This window comes from Teleopsis dalmanni, chromosome 2 (genome assembly GCF_002237135.1).
Source record: "Teleopsis dalmanni isolate 2A chromosome 2, ASM223713v2, whole genome shotgun sequence".
Lineage (NCBI taxonomy): Eukaryota > Metazoa > Arthropoda > Insecta > Diptera > Diopsidae > Teleopsis > Teleopsis dalmanni.
In genome coordinates, this window is record NC_051847.1 from 102,796,111 (window position 1) to 102,812,590 (window position 16,480).

Genomic DNA, 16,480 nt, shown 5'->3' on the forward strand with positions numbered 1-16,480 from the left:
TAAAATAAGTTACACACAAAGCGTTTTATTTTTGCCTCAAAGAAATATTTTTCAATTATAAAATAAAAGGCAAAATGTGCAAATTATTTGTGAGTGGGAAAGTAAAGCGCGTACAACTCGTATTTTCGAAAAATATAATATAACGCAAATTTAATTCTTTTTAAGTATTATATCAAAAGACAAAAGACATGATAAATAATTTTTTTACTAAATTAGTAACGGTTAAATTCCCGATAATGACATTTTGCGATTGATTAAAAGCTCAACATTTCGATCAGCAGGTGTTTTTGAAACTTGCTGCAATTCACATTCAATCTTCGCATTCCTTTCTTTACGCGAAACCAACTCTTCCATCTTTACTTATTTCCCTAGCTATTTATCTTTATTCCCGATCTTTAAAATGCCTCAAAGAAAATGCAAGAATAACAAGAACAATACTGGTCCAACTATTAGCACACGCTAGCCAAATAGTTACAACTTACCGTTTATAGTCCTAATGCGTGGAAAAGTTATGCTCTACATCCCATCACCTTTCCCACCTATCTAATTTTCCTATTGTATCCATAAACTTGCTCTTCAATCGTCTTATTGTACATTAGCCGATTCTTAAAATCATTCTCTCTCTTATTGTTATTTATAGTTTTTCTTTTCTGCTCACTAATCATATGCGCTTTGCCAGGCTAAGTAGAAGTTTATGGAAGAGTGTAACATCGACTTATTTTGAATATGATAGCATGCACAATCAATAACTTACACAATTTATTAATATATCATGTATATACATTTAATGAATTAAATTTTTTAACACAATGTTTAATTCAATTAAATTCAATATTTTTCAAGCATTTTATATACAAAACAAGATATATATAAATCAATGTTTATGTAAAATATAGTTTAAATGATAAAATAAAATGTAAACAGTGATTATATTTATTTTCATAACTAAGATAATAAAGTACTTAAACAAAAACCAATAAGAATTATTCCAGAACCACATATGGTAAAACAGTTAACAATTCATCGTTATATGAACGCAATTGGCACACTTCATGCCATTCCTTAAATTGCTGAAAGCGTGCACAATTGTTACCTAGTTCATCATTTACATCTTCATCTACAGCCCGAATTCCTGTATAATATTCTTTGTATGGCTGTAATCGTTGTGTATTGAACTTTTGCTGGTTTTCTGCATTTATTTTATTTTGATTACTATAACTTAAGTGAAAATCATTATTACTACTGCTATTAACTATATTGTTACTTACATTAAGCTTATTTTTACAATTCTTATAATCAATATTATACTTTACACTTAAACTATCTATACTATTATTTCTATTATTACAATTATATTCACTTAAATGATTATTATTGTTATATAAATTTTTATTTAAAACATCACAATATTCATTTGGAGGTTGAAGCTGTTTCAGCTTTTTTTGAAGTTGTGTTTCTTGTAAAATAATCGATTGACTATTTTTAATATCGAGCTCATTCTCTACATTTAAAGCATCAACAGTTTTCTCTCCTGTATCGTTATAATAAATATTATTAAATGTTGACAGAAGTCCATTGTTTTCAACTGGCAGTTCAGAGTTCATATTCTCTTGGATTGCACTTGTTGTATTTTGTGAACCACTTGCACAAACTAATTTACATTCATCCACATATTTGCATTTAATTCCTTTATTTTTTTTAGTTCTCGTATTTAAAAAACGTATATCTTCATCAGTGTCTGTTACTGTTACATCTGAATCAATGAGAGATTCTGTAATAGATTTCGAATCCGATTCAGTTTCCAATATTGCATTATTTTCCACATTATTTTTTTTTGCTGCATATAATTGTTCAACGTCACTATCAATTTCTTCAGCACAGCTGGAACTGCAACTACTTATATTAAGTATTTTTGACAACTCACCATTGCTATCGCATTCGTATAATTCAAAAGGGTGGAATAATTGATGATGCTTTTTATCTTTAAAAACATTTTGAGTTAAACGTTTGGAACCAGTTCTTAAGCATTTAATTCTCATTTTTGATTTTCGTCTTAAGCTCAATTCCTGTAACAAATTTTCATCTTTAAAATTTACTCCAACATTTTTCTTGCTAGAATTATCTATTAAATGTGTAGTTATATTTGCATACTGGTTTGTATTATGGTCGTATGCGGGATGTATTTTCCTTTCTTTCTTAAATTGTAATTCAGTTGGATTGTTATCTGTTATCTCGATTGGTACCACTGCGTTACTTGCTAAATTCACTTCACTTGGATTTTTTTTAATAGTCAAAACAATATGATTATCACCAATTGTTGTGGTTGAGGACATATGATGGTTAAATTCCATTTCTGCACTTCCACAACTTCTTGAACCTTCATCATTATTTTCAATGACAGTTACATAATTGCTAAACTCATCACTTTCATTTTTACAGATTAAAATATGATTGTCAAGTGAAGTATTAACATCATCGCTTTGACATGTATCGCTATCATATTGGAATGGCTTTTGGGAACTATCGAAATTGTTTTCGCTTAGTCTTAAATCAAGATTGTTTTTAGTTTCAACTCCATAATCACTAACACAATCAACTCCTTCGTCATTGACATTGTTATTACTTGTTTCGACTTTAATCTGTTTCTCTGTTATTATATTACCATTAACTGCAATTTTTATACGTTTAATATGTGGTCTATTGTCTTCTAATTGAATTGCTTTAATATTAGATCCTGATTTCACTTTTTTCTTTCTTTTTCGTTTAATTGTGTCCGGTGAACTTTTGCAGTCAAAGTTTGGGTGATATTGCTTCTGATCTTGGAGAATACGTTTAAATCGACGTTTTAATTTCAAATTGATTAATTGCTGTGTTTGTTTCAAACTAGAGTTACTGCAACTACTACTCCGACGACTAGATGAAATTGAACTTATTATATGATCTTTGCCACAATTTTGATTACTTTCTAGTTTACTGTTTATAGTTGGCACGTTAATATCCATTGAAGATATGTTAAATTGATTATGTTGGGGAGAAACATTAGGGTTATTACCAAAAAGTGGCGAACTTTGTCCACATGATATATCCCCTTCAAAATTCTTGACGTCAGTTGATATATTCCCTTCTTTTTGATGCTCAATGCCTATTTCATGAATTTTCGAACTGTTTAAAATATTTGAAACACTATTTGAGTGCGAATCGATAATTTGATTACCCACTTCATCAGTCTTTTTGTTTGGATCGACGTCTTCAATTAAAACGTTTTTATTAAAATTGTGTCCTATGTTTTTTTTCAGTTTCCTTTTTATATTTTGAGTTAGTTTGGAACGAAATGTACTTGCAATTCCAAGAAATGGCTTATTTATTTTCGGGGCATTTTTAATAAACGATGTGGGTTGAATTGATTCAAGATTTTTACAAAATATTATATTACTTAAATTTTTAGGTATTGGATCATTAATCAACGCACCATATTTGGGCACTACGTTTATAACATTCTCTGTGCTAATGTCATTGAATTTTTGTGATGTAACACTTTGTAACGATGGTATATCCACCTTGTCAATCGACACATCTGCATTATCCCAATTTCCATTGATATTTGCTATATAACAATTATGCAAAGCATTTATATGAAACTCTGTCACTTTTTGTGTTTGTATCTCAAAACGATTTTTCGCTTTGCATTCAGGATCTTCGAATATTTTATAGATGTTTTGTGTGAAAGTTTCATTATGTAACTCATGCACAGAGACATCGTCACAATTTTCTATAATTTGATCAGTCACTTGATTTGATATATTTTGTAAGTCTTCAAATGTTGCATCATCGCTTTCTTTCTTAACTAAATCGAAAGTAGTTGTTTCCTTTTTTATTGTTTGCAAAGGATCTTCGTCATCATCATAATCTAAATCAAATATAGATTTTTTGGGCTTTAGATCATTAGACTTATTATTTGCGATCAATTCACAATCATTTGAACTATTCACAGTTTTTCCATTCGAACCTTTCTTTGACTTTTGAGCATTATACTCTCTGTTTTCAATTTTTTTAAAAGCGACATTGTCAGCAGAATTATGTAATGTGTCAACATCACAATTAGTTTTGATTTGAGAATTGCCTTCTGGAACAATTTCTTCCACTTGACATGTACAAAATATTTTATCTGCAGCACTTTGCTGCTCAATTTCATAAATTGATAATCGAGGTGGTAATTGGTTTAATAATTCATGTAACTCTTTTTTAATTTCACTAAGAGATTTATTTTTACATTTTGTTTCTTCTCCTGAACAATTTAGTTGAGTATTGGTATTACTTTCGCCAGAATATCGAAAGTTAGAAGTTTCATTTATTGGTGGAACGCTATCTTGTGACTGATCAGTAGTTAATGTGTCGCTTCCATCAGTGTAAACGAAATCTGTTATTCAGAAATAGCGAGGTAAAAAATCAGATATATATATAAATTAAACAAAATATATCTCTTTATAATTAATTTTGTGAAAGTTTACCTGGATTACAATTGCTCAAACCATTTTCTGGTGTTAATTTTTGGTGGTCATTATTACTTCCTTCATCCAGAGTGCGGAAAGAGTTCATGGAAAATTCTAGATTTTTAAGTAGTACTTATTTTATTACAAAAAGTTATTTAAAAAGCAATTTTAAGACATAAAATTGTTTCTAAAATTAATGTTAGATTAAGTGTTATATGCATTACTATATGAAAAATAATGTTTTTATATCAGCATTAGGCATTAGGCAGTGTTAGGCTTCAGAAACAAACGATACAAAAACGAAACTAATGCTAATTATTTCAAAAATGACTATATGTACTATTAAGCGTGATTGTTGGTCATTATACATATTATTTTTTTTTTTTTAACTGGGTTTTAATAAATTTATTTTTCTATATTTTCACTATCTTTGATGATCATAGTATAAAATAGAATAAATCAGTTTTACAATATAATGTTTCGTCCATTATAACAACTGCAGTTCGTACTTGTGGCTATCATAACCGTTAAGAACTTAACAATGATTTTTCTATAAACGATGGATTCAGATATATAAACTATACCAGAATCCGTTGGAATTTTCAAAAGCAAAATATCTCAAAAATAATATAAAAATATAATTGCGTACTGTTTGAACATGGCTAGAACCACTGTAAAATGAAAACATTTGATGCTATCTGTACGGGTAAGCCCAAAACGACTGAGAGTAACGCAACGACTGTTAAATGCACGAGCTGTCAAGATGCCAACAAATCAAATTTTATAATATGTTGCAAGCATATTAAGAATAATTAATATGCTAGCAGTGAACGAAAACAAACACTTAAGTCCCGAACATAGTGTACTGTTTGTTATCTTTAATAAAAACCAATAAACGAACAGAGTTTGTGTTCGCGGACAATGTTTGGGTTCTTTTCTCGAAGGTAGTGGTTCTTTTTAATAATGTTTTCACAAAGGTAATGTTTTTTTTAACGAAGTTATCACAAACGTAGTAGTCTTTTTAGTGTTCTTTTCTGTAAGATGGTGGTCTTTTTAGTGTACTTTTCCGTAAGATAGTGATCTTTTTAGTGTCCGTCGAACAAAAAGATTTGGAGAAATAACATCACTAAATATCTGTTGGAGAGGTGAACTAATACTCAAATAAAAAGAGTTTTCAGTAACTCTGAAGATTTTAAGATCATTGTTGTTGCTTCACACGTTCTCTGTCGTAACTTGCAAGTATTTTTTTGCTACTCTGAAGGAAAAAATTACGACTACGGAATTATATTTCTTATCTGCCTTTTACTGAAAGATGGTTATAAAGTAATATAACTATTAGGCATAATTGATTAGTTTATAGTGTATAGAAATGATCGTAAGTGCTATAAAGATTGAGGCCATAATTATTAAATTATTAAAATTAAAAAATTATAAAAACAAACCGTTCGATATAAGTTATTACCTATTGCTAACCCAACCCATACCCCTACCCATGGCGTCCAGTCATTTCTGATCTGCATTGCCTGAGAAATAGTGATATATACATTTTAGTAGGTGATTTAAACTGTAGACATCAACATTAGAGCAGTTTAAGAGCTATTTACTGGGGTAATTTTCTTAAACTCCGAAAAGGGAACAGTATATGCACTTTACCAACATAAAGTGCATATACCAACGTTTACGAAAAAAAAAAATAGTTAATGAACTAAGTGAACAGAGGTTACATTCATCTATAAATTTATCAGAAAACTGGGTGATGGGACTGTTAAACCCTGTTAATGTCCAGTTACTCTTTGTATTATATAACTTACTGTCAAAAAAAACATGTAGCGCACGGTGAAAGTCAGAGAGTACGTACAATGTGGTGCAAAACTGGGCCATACTTCTAATGTCGCAATTTGCCATTATGTGTATTTAGTAATCTGCTATCACATTAACCAGTGAAATGCATTTGCGCCAAATTGTGCAAATTGTGACGACCAAAACAAAAACGCACTGCTTAAAATTTCAACAAGTTACAGATATATAGCAAAAATATAATTGTAGCCGAAAAAAATGAGATTCAAATACAACCCACGATACACCAACAACATTAATATATCTACTGCTAACGGAAAACAACTTTATTAGGCTTGATATGAAATCACTTAGCGCTAACATAGCAATACGTTGATTTACATTTGGCATATTTCAAGTTGAAAATGTTAGATTGAGTCCTAATACTTAGTGTTCATTGCTCATTTTTTTATGATAATCAAAGGTTTGTAGATAGTGCTCTTGTAGCAAATAGTTAAAATTATATATGTTTACCTTAAGAACATGTTCACCGTTGTTTACACCCTAAACTCGCAGTTTAGTTGTCTCATTCGTAAATGTTCAATAAATGAAATCAAATATTTGTACATGATGCAAAATAGCAAGACTAAAAACAAATTTCAGAAGCAAAAATAATAGTGTTGTAAATGAATTACACGAAATGGAGAAGAATTTAAAACAGACCAAACTTTTAATAACTGTATTAATATTATATTTTTACTGCATTTATAGATTTTAACAGTTAACAGTTCAAAAACTAAATAGATTGGAAAACAATTTACAAAACGATTACTTAAGATGAAATTATCTTTAATTTGGTATCCTGTTAGACCCAATCAGACATTTATATCTGGAGATAAAAAATTATAAAAAATAAAAAAAAAAATTTTAAACTCTCAATTTTGATAATCTATCTATAAAAATCTTTTTTAATATGATTCAATTATCAATTATGAAAATTGACATATGCATCGAACAAAAAATTTGAAAATAAATCAAAAACAAACTGCATTATGTTTAAACCGTTGTACGACTATAAAGAACGATGTTATATCAATAAATCCCAAATTTATTCTCTCTATTAATAATTTTAATGGTCTAGAATTTTTCAATGGAACTGTAATAGCTACTTAAATAATTACGATAATTTACAAATATTACTAAAAACAATGATGATAAAATAATTTCCCTACAAGAAACTCACTTTCTGTTACCCTCTAACCTATTCAAACCCAAAAATAAAAAAAATGTATGCTTACAACTCTGCACAAAGATCATCAGGAGGTGTCACACTACAAGTACATGAATCTATACAACTCTTTTTTGACTCAGTCGATCCTCAAACTTTTCTAAAATAAAAATCCACCTTAATTTCCTCGTGTATACTTCTTAATCATACTTTCTCTTTTAATGACTTTCGAAACATGTATAACGATCTTCAGCGGAAAAAGTGCTCCAGTTAGAAAAGTGTTTGATTAGAAACCCGTAGGTGGAAAACGTGGTAGAGGACAGAAGTCTCAAACTGTTTACGTGATTCTCTGCCTTGATGGCTCAACATCACGGTGTTCTTAACACACGTATTAATATAAGGCGTCAATCAACGCCCCATTGGAATAGCCTTCCTTATTCCGCCGGTAACAATGAAGAAATTCATGTAAGTCATAACTTCCACCTTGGTGAGATGCGAGGCCTACTTAAAACCTCTGCTACAATTTGGACTGTAGCACCCGGTATGAAACGCACTCCACGGGGAATGTATGACAATCTTTAAATCATTCTTCCACGCGGTAGAGGACGTCCGCATTTTCGGTGAAGGACCAGGTGACTAACGATTTGGGGGCGCTTGGTACTACCTACAATAACAAGCACCTGATGGGGCTAGCGGTGGCTACTCGACGCGGTCAAGTACGACTTACGTCTGTAATGGCTAACTAAGAAAGTAAGGATGTATTACGATCTTACGTTTCCTACTCATAGAAAATTTCAACAGTTGGCATTTTATTTGAGGATTTTCATGAAATAACAAATAAAGAAACAATATTTTTGAACTGTTAAACGAATCACCTGTTATAATACTCAATGGTTCTTCACCTATGCATCACATACACATAGGCGCTACGCCTGTACTTCCTTTACCTATATCGACTTTTGCTACCTCTTCCATGGCAATGGTATTATATTGGCAATCAGAATTAGAATTTGTGCAAGCTTGAACAAAATATAATTTCATATTGTAAATAAGCTAACGCACTTTTTAAGCGAAAAATCAAACTAGAAAAACGTAAATCAGCTATTCAATTATTGTCAATTTGTTTTGTGTATATATATTTACCTTTACTATATTTACTTTAAACTAAATAGTTACCTGAGCAAGAAGAAGTTGGACGAGATAATGAAGTCAGCTGTTGTGGCTGAGGAGAAAAGTTACAAGAAGCATTAAGTTTCCGATTTTTTTGCATTTCAGCATAAAGCTCTTTTGTGGTTTTCACTTTTTTACTACCACTAAATGTACTAATAAGCATTTGTGATGAAAGACTTGTTTCTTTTGCAATTACAGAATCAACGCCTTTTGAACCTTTTTTACGTCCACGCTTTTTTGGTGTCTTATTCTCCGGTATAGAAACTATTACTTCAGTGGTGTCTGGTATTTGTTTAGAATTGATCAATTTAGGTTTCGAAAAATCTTCTAAATAACTCTTTAGTTGATTAGTAGTTGCTGCGTTTTCATTATATGTATTGCATTCCTTTTTTGGTATATTAATTTTTTCTTGGCTCTTAACATCGATAACTTCGCTTGGTGAAACTAGACTAGTTGGATTAGTACTGTCATTCGAATTGCTTTCACTTCTTCTGAATGGAACAAATTTATTATAGTTTAACTTTTGACGTTCTAAATCCACAGGAATATTTAAAGTTTTCACATCTCTACAATCATTATACATATTGACATCAAATGGTTTCGAAAGTGTCGTGTTAAATGTGGGTGACAATGGAGTAATTTGTTTTTTAAATTTTCCAGCGAATGTCAAATCAGTTGTTAATGAATTACAAGATGTTATTGCAGACCCGCGCTGAGATTTGTTACGTTCCTCAGCAGAAAACATTGATCCCATTGAACTATTGGATAAAGAAAGTATTTCTAAAAAAAAAAAAATTGTGTACATATGTTTATAATTTCAATAAAGATTTTTAAATTATTTATTTAATTATTCTGTAACAATATTCAACTAGAGCAACATCATCTAATTTGAATACTTTATAGAACTAAAATATGTATTTCTCAGAAATATTTTTCTGGCACAGTTTGTTTGAAATAACTAGCAAAACTAAATATAGAGGACGCCAAATTTTCGATATAATGAACACAAAAACTATGTACATCAATTGATCGAATGATATTTAAATTACGAGCACACTTTTCTTTCGTTTAATTTATTTCGTATAAGTTTTAAAAAATGTCAGAAGTGATATCATTCCAAAAAATAGTGACTGCAGCGATACTTTCATCTTTGAATTTTATGAAACACGTCTGGAAAAACTGGAGTTTGAAGAGACCATTTTAACATTGTATTGAATCAAGGTATCAATAATGCAACGAAAGTTTCACTAAACCTCTACTGATTGTCATGCGACATACTGTGAGATTGAGAGAACTAAAATTCACCAGCATAAATAAAATATTGCACGATCATTTAGCCGTAAGAAAGGTTTCTTGTCGTTGAATCCCAAAATCTCAAAAAGATGCTGTTAATTTTAAACCCATTAATGTATATAACTATGAAGTCTTTTAGCAGTTTTAGCAGTTTAAATAACTATAAAGTCTTTTAGCAGTTTTTATTACTAACATAATATTTAATTAACAGATAATATATGTCCTAATATAAAGACTTTAGCTGCAGTTAATATACTATTACTATTACACCAAACGGTGATTAAAGAAGCATATTTGCTGGTTTTTATTATAAAAAAAAGCAATATTTCACTAAACCTTATTATATTTATTTACTCGATCTTTATAGATAATTAAAATATATTTTTAACAAGATTTAATGAGCCAAATCGGTTAAAACTTACACAATTGTAAGCTACTTAAGGAAATCTCCAAATGGACTTATCAGCCATTTTGAGGTTTATAAGTCGCTATGGTTGGTTTAATAGTGAACATTGAAAAATGTCTCTGCTGGAATCCGATGATATCAAAATCGGATTGATACAGGCCTGAGTGTGTCGCAGCAACATGATGACAGCCACTTTTGCTAGTGCAACTTAATTTAAACTCCTTTGTTTCTGATTTGCATAGGGTTTGGATAGAATCGCTGTGCCGTCTATGCCTTGAGGTATAAACTAGATAATAATATAAATTGCAGTGCGAACGTGACGGATTTTAGTATCAGATTATTGACGCTAAGTTTTTTAGGAATCTATTGATTTTAAATATGGTCCCGAAAAAGTCTGGAAAATGTCACAGTAGATGTTCTCTGAGCTTTTCGTACATAGAACCGCATGCAGAACCTCGCATCAGACAGGCAAGACAAAAAAAAACACTAAATGGTTAGGATGCATGGTTACCGAAAAAATAGTTAAGTTATGAGAAAGGAGCGATCGTTAGGTGAGAGGAATTGAAAACTTGCTTCAAAAATCTTGTCAGCAACAGGATGTCTGTGAAAGTTTAAATTGAAAAATATTTCGGTGTGGAAGATATTGTGGATGTATATACATCTAATAGTCCTTGACAATATTCGATGCTTTCTCCATTGCTATGACTGATGAATTGCTTCGATAGCAAGTGGTTTTGTTTCTTTATATTTTCCTACGAGTATCTAGTACCTCTTAAAAATTGTCAATTCGAATCGCACAACTATTAAAAATTATAATTGACATATAAAAATTTACAATACTTTAAATTGTTGCTAATATTCTAAGATTAAATATTCTTAGCAATTTCATATAAATTTAAGGTTAAAAAAAATTATATGGCAGCACTTTTACGGTCACATACTTTTTTCTTTCCAAGACTTCTAACACTAAATTGACAAAAAAAAAACACCCGAAAAAAGTGCAACGAATGGAGTTATATCTGTTTATTTATAAGCAAATATTTGTATGGTATTAATAGCTATATTGCAGCAAGAAATTATTTGGAACTTGTTTGCTGAAGTGAGAAATTAAATGAAACTAATTGAAAACGCATCATGTTATTTTTTTTGTTTTTAAATGTCTTTTTGACCGTTTTGCTTATATGAAAATTGCACTGTCAATATATTTTATTAATTACGTATCACTTCCATTTTGCATACATGTTTCCCCATCAAACCAGACTGCGAAGCAGTTAAATATCTAGTTCACTACGTTTTGTTTTTTGTGTTCGTCCATCACAGTTAATATTGGATGATTTAAAAACCATCAGCTCTTTTTTTGGTATATAAACAACACTGGTGATCTTACAAAGAGCTGAGGTGGTGGTGTTATGTTTACAGTCTCCATGTTACTGGAGGGCGAGGTGAATATATGCTGTTATCTGATTTAGAATCAAATACTCTTTGGTGACAATATATAATAGAGAGATCGACCTACAAGATTCACTTCCTTCTTCTGAAGCCGGGCACTTCAACAAAGAGAAGATTTTGCCAGTCTTCTATATATTAGGGATAATGTTAGGGAGAATTGTTGAAATTCAGAATGAAGATACGTAGAAGTCAATGGGTCCGACATGCTTCACCACGATGAGCATCGAAATTCAAAGCTTTAGATTGTTTAATGACAGTTTGAAATCGTCGAAATGTAGTTCCTGAAAAAGACGTTTCTATCTGCTAAGATTTAGCAAGGAACAAATCTCTGTTCTTAGGCAAGGGACAAAGGGTCATTAAGAAAGATTGGGCCTAAAATCTTTAATTTACTTGCTCAAACTGCAGATTTGATGATAATGCTGCAGAATTTTTTCTCTGACTATTTAACCTAGAGGACAGAAAAATAATTTGAGATATCTTGAAATAATGCATTATTCGGATTGTAGAAATTTCCTTAGGCTTTGTGTCAGCTTCGCCACGGGTTCCATTAAATGGAATAATAATTGTGATGACATCTGAGCTCAATGTAATTTCAATATATCAAGTTGAGGCGGTAAACAGCGTTTGGCTGGCGAGACAATTTGGTGTTGCCCTGGTTGTATTAGTATAACAAATGAACCATCAATTTGAAATACCAACAGTTAGTCTCCGTAATGAAAAACGATTGATTTAAGCACAGAAAGAGTGAATTTAGATAAAAATATAGTCTATTGCAGTGCAGTAACTGCAATATTATGAGAAGTCATGACTGCTGCAATTTTGTATAGTTACTGTTTGTGCAGTTCAGCTGTAGTTTTGTGTTGGGGAATTGCTGTTAATTACGAAGACAATACTTGTGCAATGTGGGACTGAGCAGCGTCAGGTGGAATTATAGGTGATTATCAGCAGCAGTCTCCAACTAAAATATGATTTCCACCATGGTGCAAAACAATGCAGAGCAAGATGTAAGGTGGCATTAACCATTGTTGCTATTGTAGTAAACTGAGATAGAAATTTTAGAAATTGTCTTGTTACAAACAGTACAAAACCAGGTTGTTGGTAGAGTAGGAAATGCCCGGAATGAGCATGTTGGCATTGATTAATAAAGGACTGCAAGTTAAGACGATAGTATGCACATTCCTGGATTAATTAAATATTACAATTACCGAAAAAATCACCGTTTGCGACAAAGAAGTTCATTTCATCAAATTTTTGCAAATTAGATTTTGAATTGATAGATTCATTAATTACCACCTTTACCACTCATTACCTTTTGAACACTTTAATTTCTACTACTTTTCAGAGGAATTAAATAAGTTGAAGCATCATTGGAATAGTGTACCAGGTTAATTAGAAACTATTCCCTAACATACGTACATAGCTGAGAAAGCTCCTTCCGTTATAGTTAATATAATTTCGTAAGTGAGATGTTTTAAATTGCAAACATTTTAAATATATAATTTGATTTGTAATGTATACTTTCGCATTACCTGATATATTTGACGGTGGATCATTCATGTGTGATTTTTCCTCAATTACAGGTACAAACTTCTTTATCTTAATTTCTGGTTGGACGCTTTGAGAATTGAAATTAGTCGTATCATGATTATCCGTAATCAGCGTTATATTTGTCACAGAATTTTCATTTATAGTTGCTCGTTGATCTCTTCTTCTGTCTTTTTTTTCTCTTTTAGATTTCTTTTGTTTTATTGAAGAACCAATGGTACTACGAGAATTTTTACTACTTCTATTATCATTTGTAGCTTCTTGAACCGATTGTATTCTGTGTTCTGTTTGCTCAGTGAAATGCATTCCATCTATTGGATTTGAACCTGAATTTGAATCTTGTATATTTATAACAATTGGTACAGAATTCAAATTGCAACCATTTGTAATTGAATTTGAATTAGAGGATTGATCAACGTTATAACTATCAATAGCTGAAATTTTTTTAGTTTTTAATGAAGTAGAATACGGAACGGCCGTATTATCATTATATATATCAGTTAATAAATTAGCAAAACTCGTAGGCTGCTTCGTATTTGTCTGTAAACTCCTACTTCCTTTTTGTTTTTGTGTTTTAGTGTTATAAACATTATTATTACTACGAACGCTTTTATTATTGGCACTACTACTTAACAAATAGCTATTTGTGGGATGTATATTTGGTCCAATTCCATCTGGAACTTGTAATGTACACGTTTGAGGTTTAGGTTTCATATTTCGCGAGTTTTCTGTTACCAAATCCACCATAGAAGAGGATGATTGAGAATTTTGATTCGGATGTTCAATTCTGTTATCAGGAAAAATATTTAAAATCTTACTAGGAATGGCATATTGTTGTTGTTGCTGCTGCTGCTGTTGTTGCTGTTGTTGTTGTAAACCAACCATTTCACGCCATTTCTTTAAAAGCAACTTGGCTCGACGTGCTAGTTGGTCACAATTAGTACGACGGCGTAAAGAATTTATATATTTAGCTAATCTGGTGGCTTCCAATTGTTCTTTTGTAATCGTTGTGATTTCCAAAGTCGATATAACCGATAGAACGATATCCATGTTGACAACCTAATCCAAAAAGAACATATTTACTCACTTTGGTCATAATTTCAAACATAAATAAATCCTTACATTATTATATAAAAATATTTATATATTAAGTAAATCTATAACAATACTTACATCATAATTTGAATCGAGTGCGAGAGCTAAACGAGATGTTAAATCGGATATGGAGTTTGTTGTCATTTAGAAAACTTTATTACCCAAAACGAGAACACAATTTTTGGAGATTATAACGATTGTTACTATCCTTTGTGTTTTATAAATAAAAAATATACATTAGTGTTTTATTGTTTTGCAGCAAGCTTTGGAATCTTTTTCACATATCTGAAATGAAGAATTAATGTTTGTTGTTATTAAACCATCCCATATCTGTGGGCATATTAGTCTCGACATCTAATATATAGTACTATAGCATACACATACGATATATTTAAATCCTGAATTTACTTATACATATATGTTAGTAAATACTATTTTTTTATACATGTCATATTACATTGATATATACTTTAATATATAAAGTTTTTTTTACAAAATTTAATTGTTTTTTGCATATGCAATAAACTTTAGGTAAAAGTTCATCTTTAAAAACTAACATATATTGTCTATATACATACACATATAAAAATTAATATTAATGCCAGCAAATATATAATTAAAGGAGAAGAAAATTATTCAAATAGAATACATAAATATACCAATAACATTATTTAATTACTCATAAACGTCATATAAATTTCATTATGAAACCAGGACATGTGGTAATATATTTCAATATTTGAATTAATTTATGCAATATAAGTGTGTGGCGATTTCCTAGTAAAGAAATTTTTTACAAATATATGACTGCTTTTAAATTTATAAAATTCTGCTTTAATATAATATGATTGAGAAATTAAAATCGCTCAGGTGAATTTTTCAAAGAGGCATTTCTACCACATGGAATTATTAAGTAAAATATTCAATATATTCAGTTAAATGGGAACAAAATTGCAATGTACACATATTTCTTTAAAAGTATTATTGTTGTATAGACATTAGTTTATGTGAACTTTGGAAAATAAATAATAAAGTACATATCTTAATATTCTTTAACAATACCTTTGACGTCATTGTGCTTACATTAATTCAAGAAATAAGGTGTTTTTCATCAACAAATCTGATAAAAGTATCTCATTTGCACGACATTTCAAGACTTTTTAACTGAGTAGAAAATATGGTAAAGTGTTCAAAAATGGCATTAAACCGAATTTTACACAGTTTTAAAGCACAAAAGATAATATTTGTTCGGAAAAAATGATTTTAAACACTAGTTTAATACCCAAATATTCATTTTCAATAAATATACTGAAGCACATATTTCAAAATTTTTTATACTGCTTTCACATTCACTCGCATATTCGTGATTTCAGTTTTGATCTTAATATGTAAGTAGATGTTATTTTCAAAATAAAAATTTTACCAACTTTTGGAAATAATAGTTTGAAAAAATCACCATTATTTCAATTTTTTATTAATTATCAATCCAACATTTATAAAACGATTATCTGCAATTATTTTAATGAAACAGACTTTAGAGAATTCCCTGAACGACGACCACTATATTCTGCGTGACAATTTGTCGCGTAATTATATAAACGTTGGCATTAGCATTACCATATGTAAAATTAAAAACATCAAACAAAATCTTCGACAACGGATACCAAAGAATACAAAACACAGCAGACCAACGAATACTCACATATGTGGATAATGAATAGCTTCAAGCAACAATTGTTATTATTTACTCTCTGAACATGACTGTCAATTGCAATATATAAATTTAATTCCATATTTTGATAATATTTATATATATTGTAAGTCGCTTGCTTTGCTTTCTCAAACCATCTTTGACAGTTTTTTACTTGAAGTGCTAATGTAACTGTGGTGATTATCTTTTCTAAATATATTATTTAATTTTTTTCACCTATCAAATAAGAATTGAGATATAATATATCTCCTGTGCGAAAAAAAAAATGTTGCATGAAGTTAAATATGCCTTCAAACCTTACAATATAAACTTAAAAC

The 16,480-nt window shown here is 30.2% G+C and overlaps 1 protein-coding gene across 4 annotated transcripts; it reads right to left on the reverse strand.

Annotated features, from left to right (window-relative positions):
• Positions 1–917: 917 nt before the first annotated feature.
• On the reverse strand, positions 918–16,201 carry LOC119680743 (mediator of RNA polymerase II transcription subunit 26). 4 transcript variants are annotated; one of them, XM_038093703.1, is made up of 6 exons: positions 16,155–16,201; positions 14,531–14,737; positions 13,342–14,416; positions 8,671–9,444; positions 4,509–4,604; positions 918–4,417 (listed from the first exon to the last, which is right to left on the reverse strand). In XM_038093703.1, the coding sequence occupies exons 2-6, from the start codon at positions 14,594–14,596 to the stop codon at positions 984–986; spliced, it is 5,445 nt and encodes a 1,814-aa protein (XP_037949631.1). In that variant the 5' UTR covers positions 14,597–14,737; positions 16,155–16,201; the 3' UTR covers positions 918–983. The 4 variants fall into 4 exon arrangements, with proteins under 4 accessions (XP_037949631.1, XP_037949628.1, XP_037949630.1 ...); XM_038093700.1 differs by lacking the exon at positions 16,155–16,201 and adding an exon at positions 15,880–16,084; XM_038093702.1 differs by lacking the exon at positions 16,155–16,201 and adding an exon at positions 15,536–15,842.
• Between the last annotated feature and the right edge of the window lie 279 nt (positions 16,202–16,480).

Coding starts and splice junctions, on each gene's coding strand:
- LOC119680743 (XM_038093703.1), bottom strand. CDS start 14,596: ATGACAACAAACTCCATATCCGATTTAACATCTCGTTTAGCTCTCGCA. Junction 9,445..13,341: donor TCCACCGTCAAATATATCAG/GTAATGCGAAAG, acceptor TTTTTTTTTTAG/AAATACTTTCTTTATCCAAT. Junction 4,605..8,670: donor TCCAACTTCTTCTTGCTCAG/GTAACTATTTAG, acceptor TTAAAAATCTAG/AATTTTCCATGAACTCTTTC.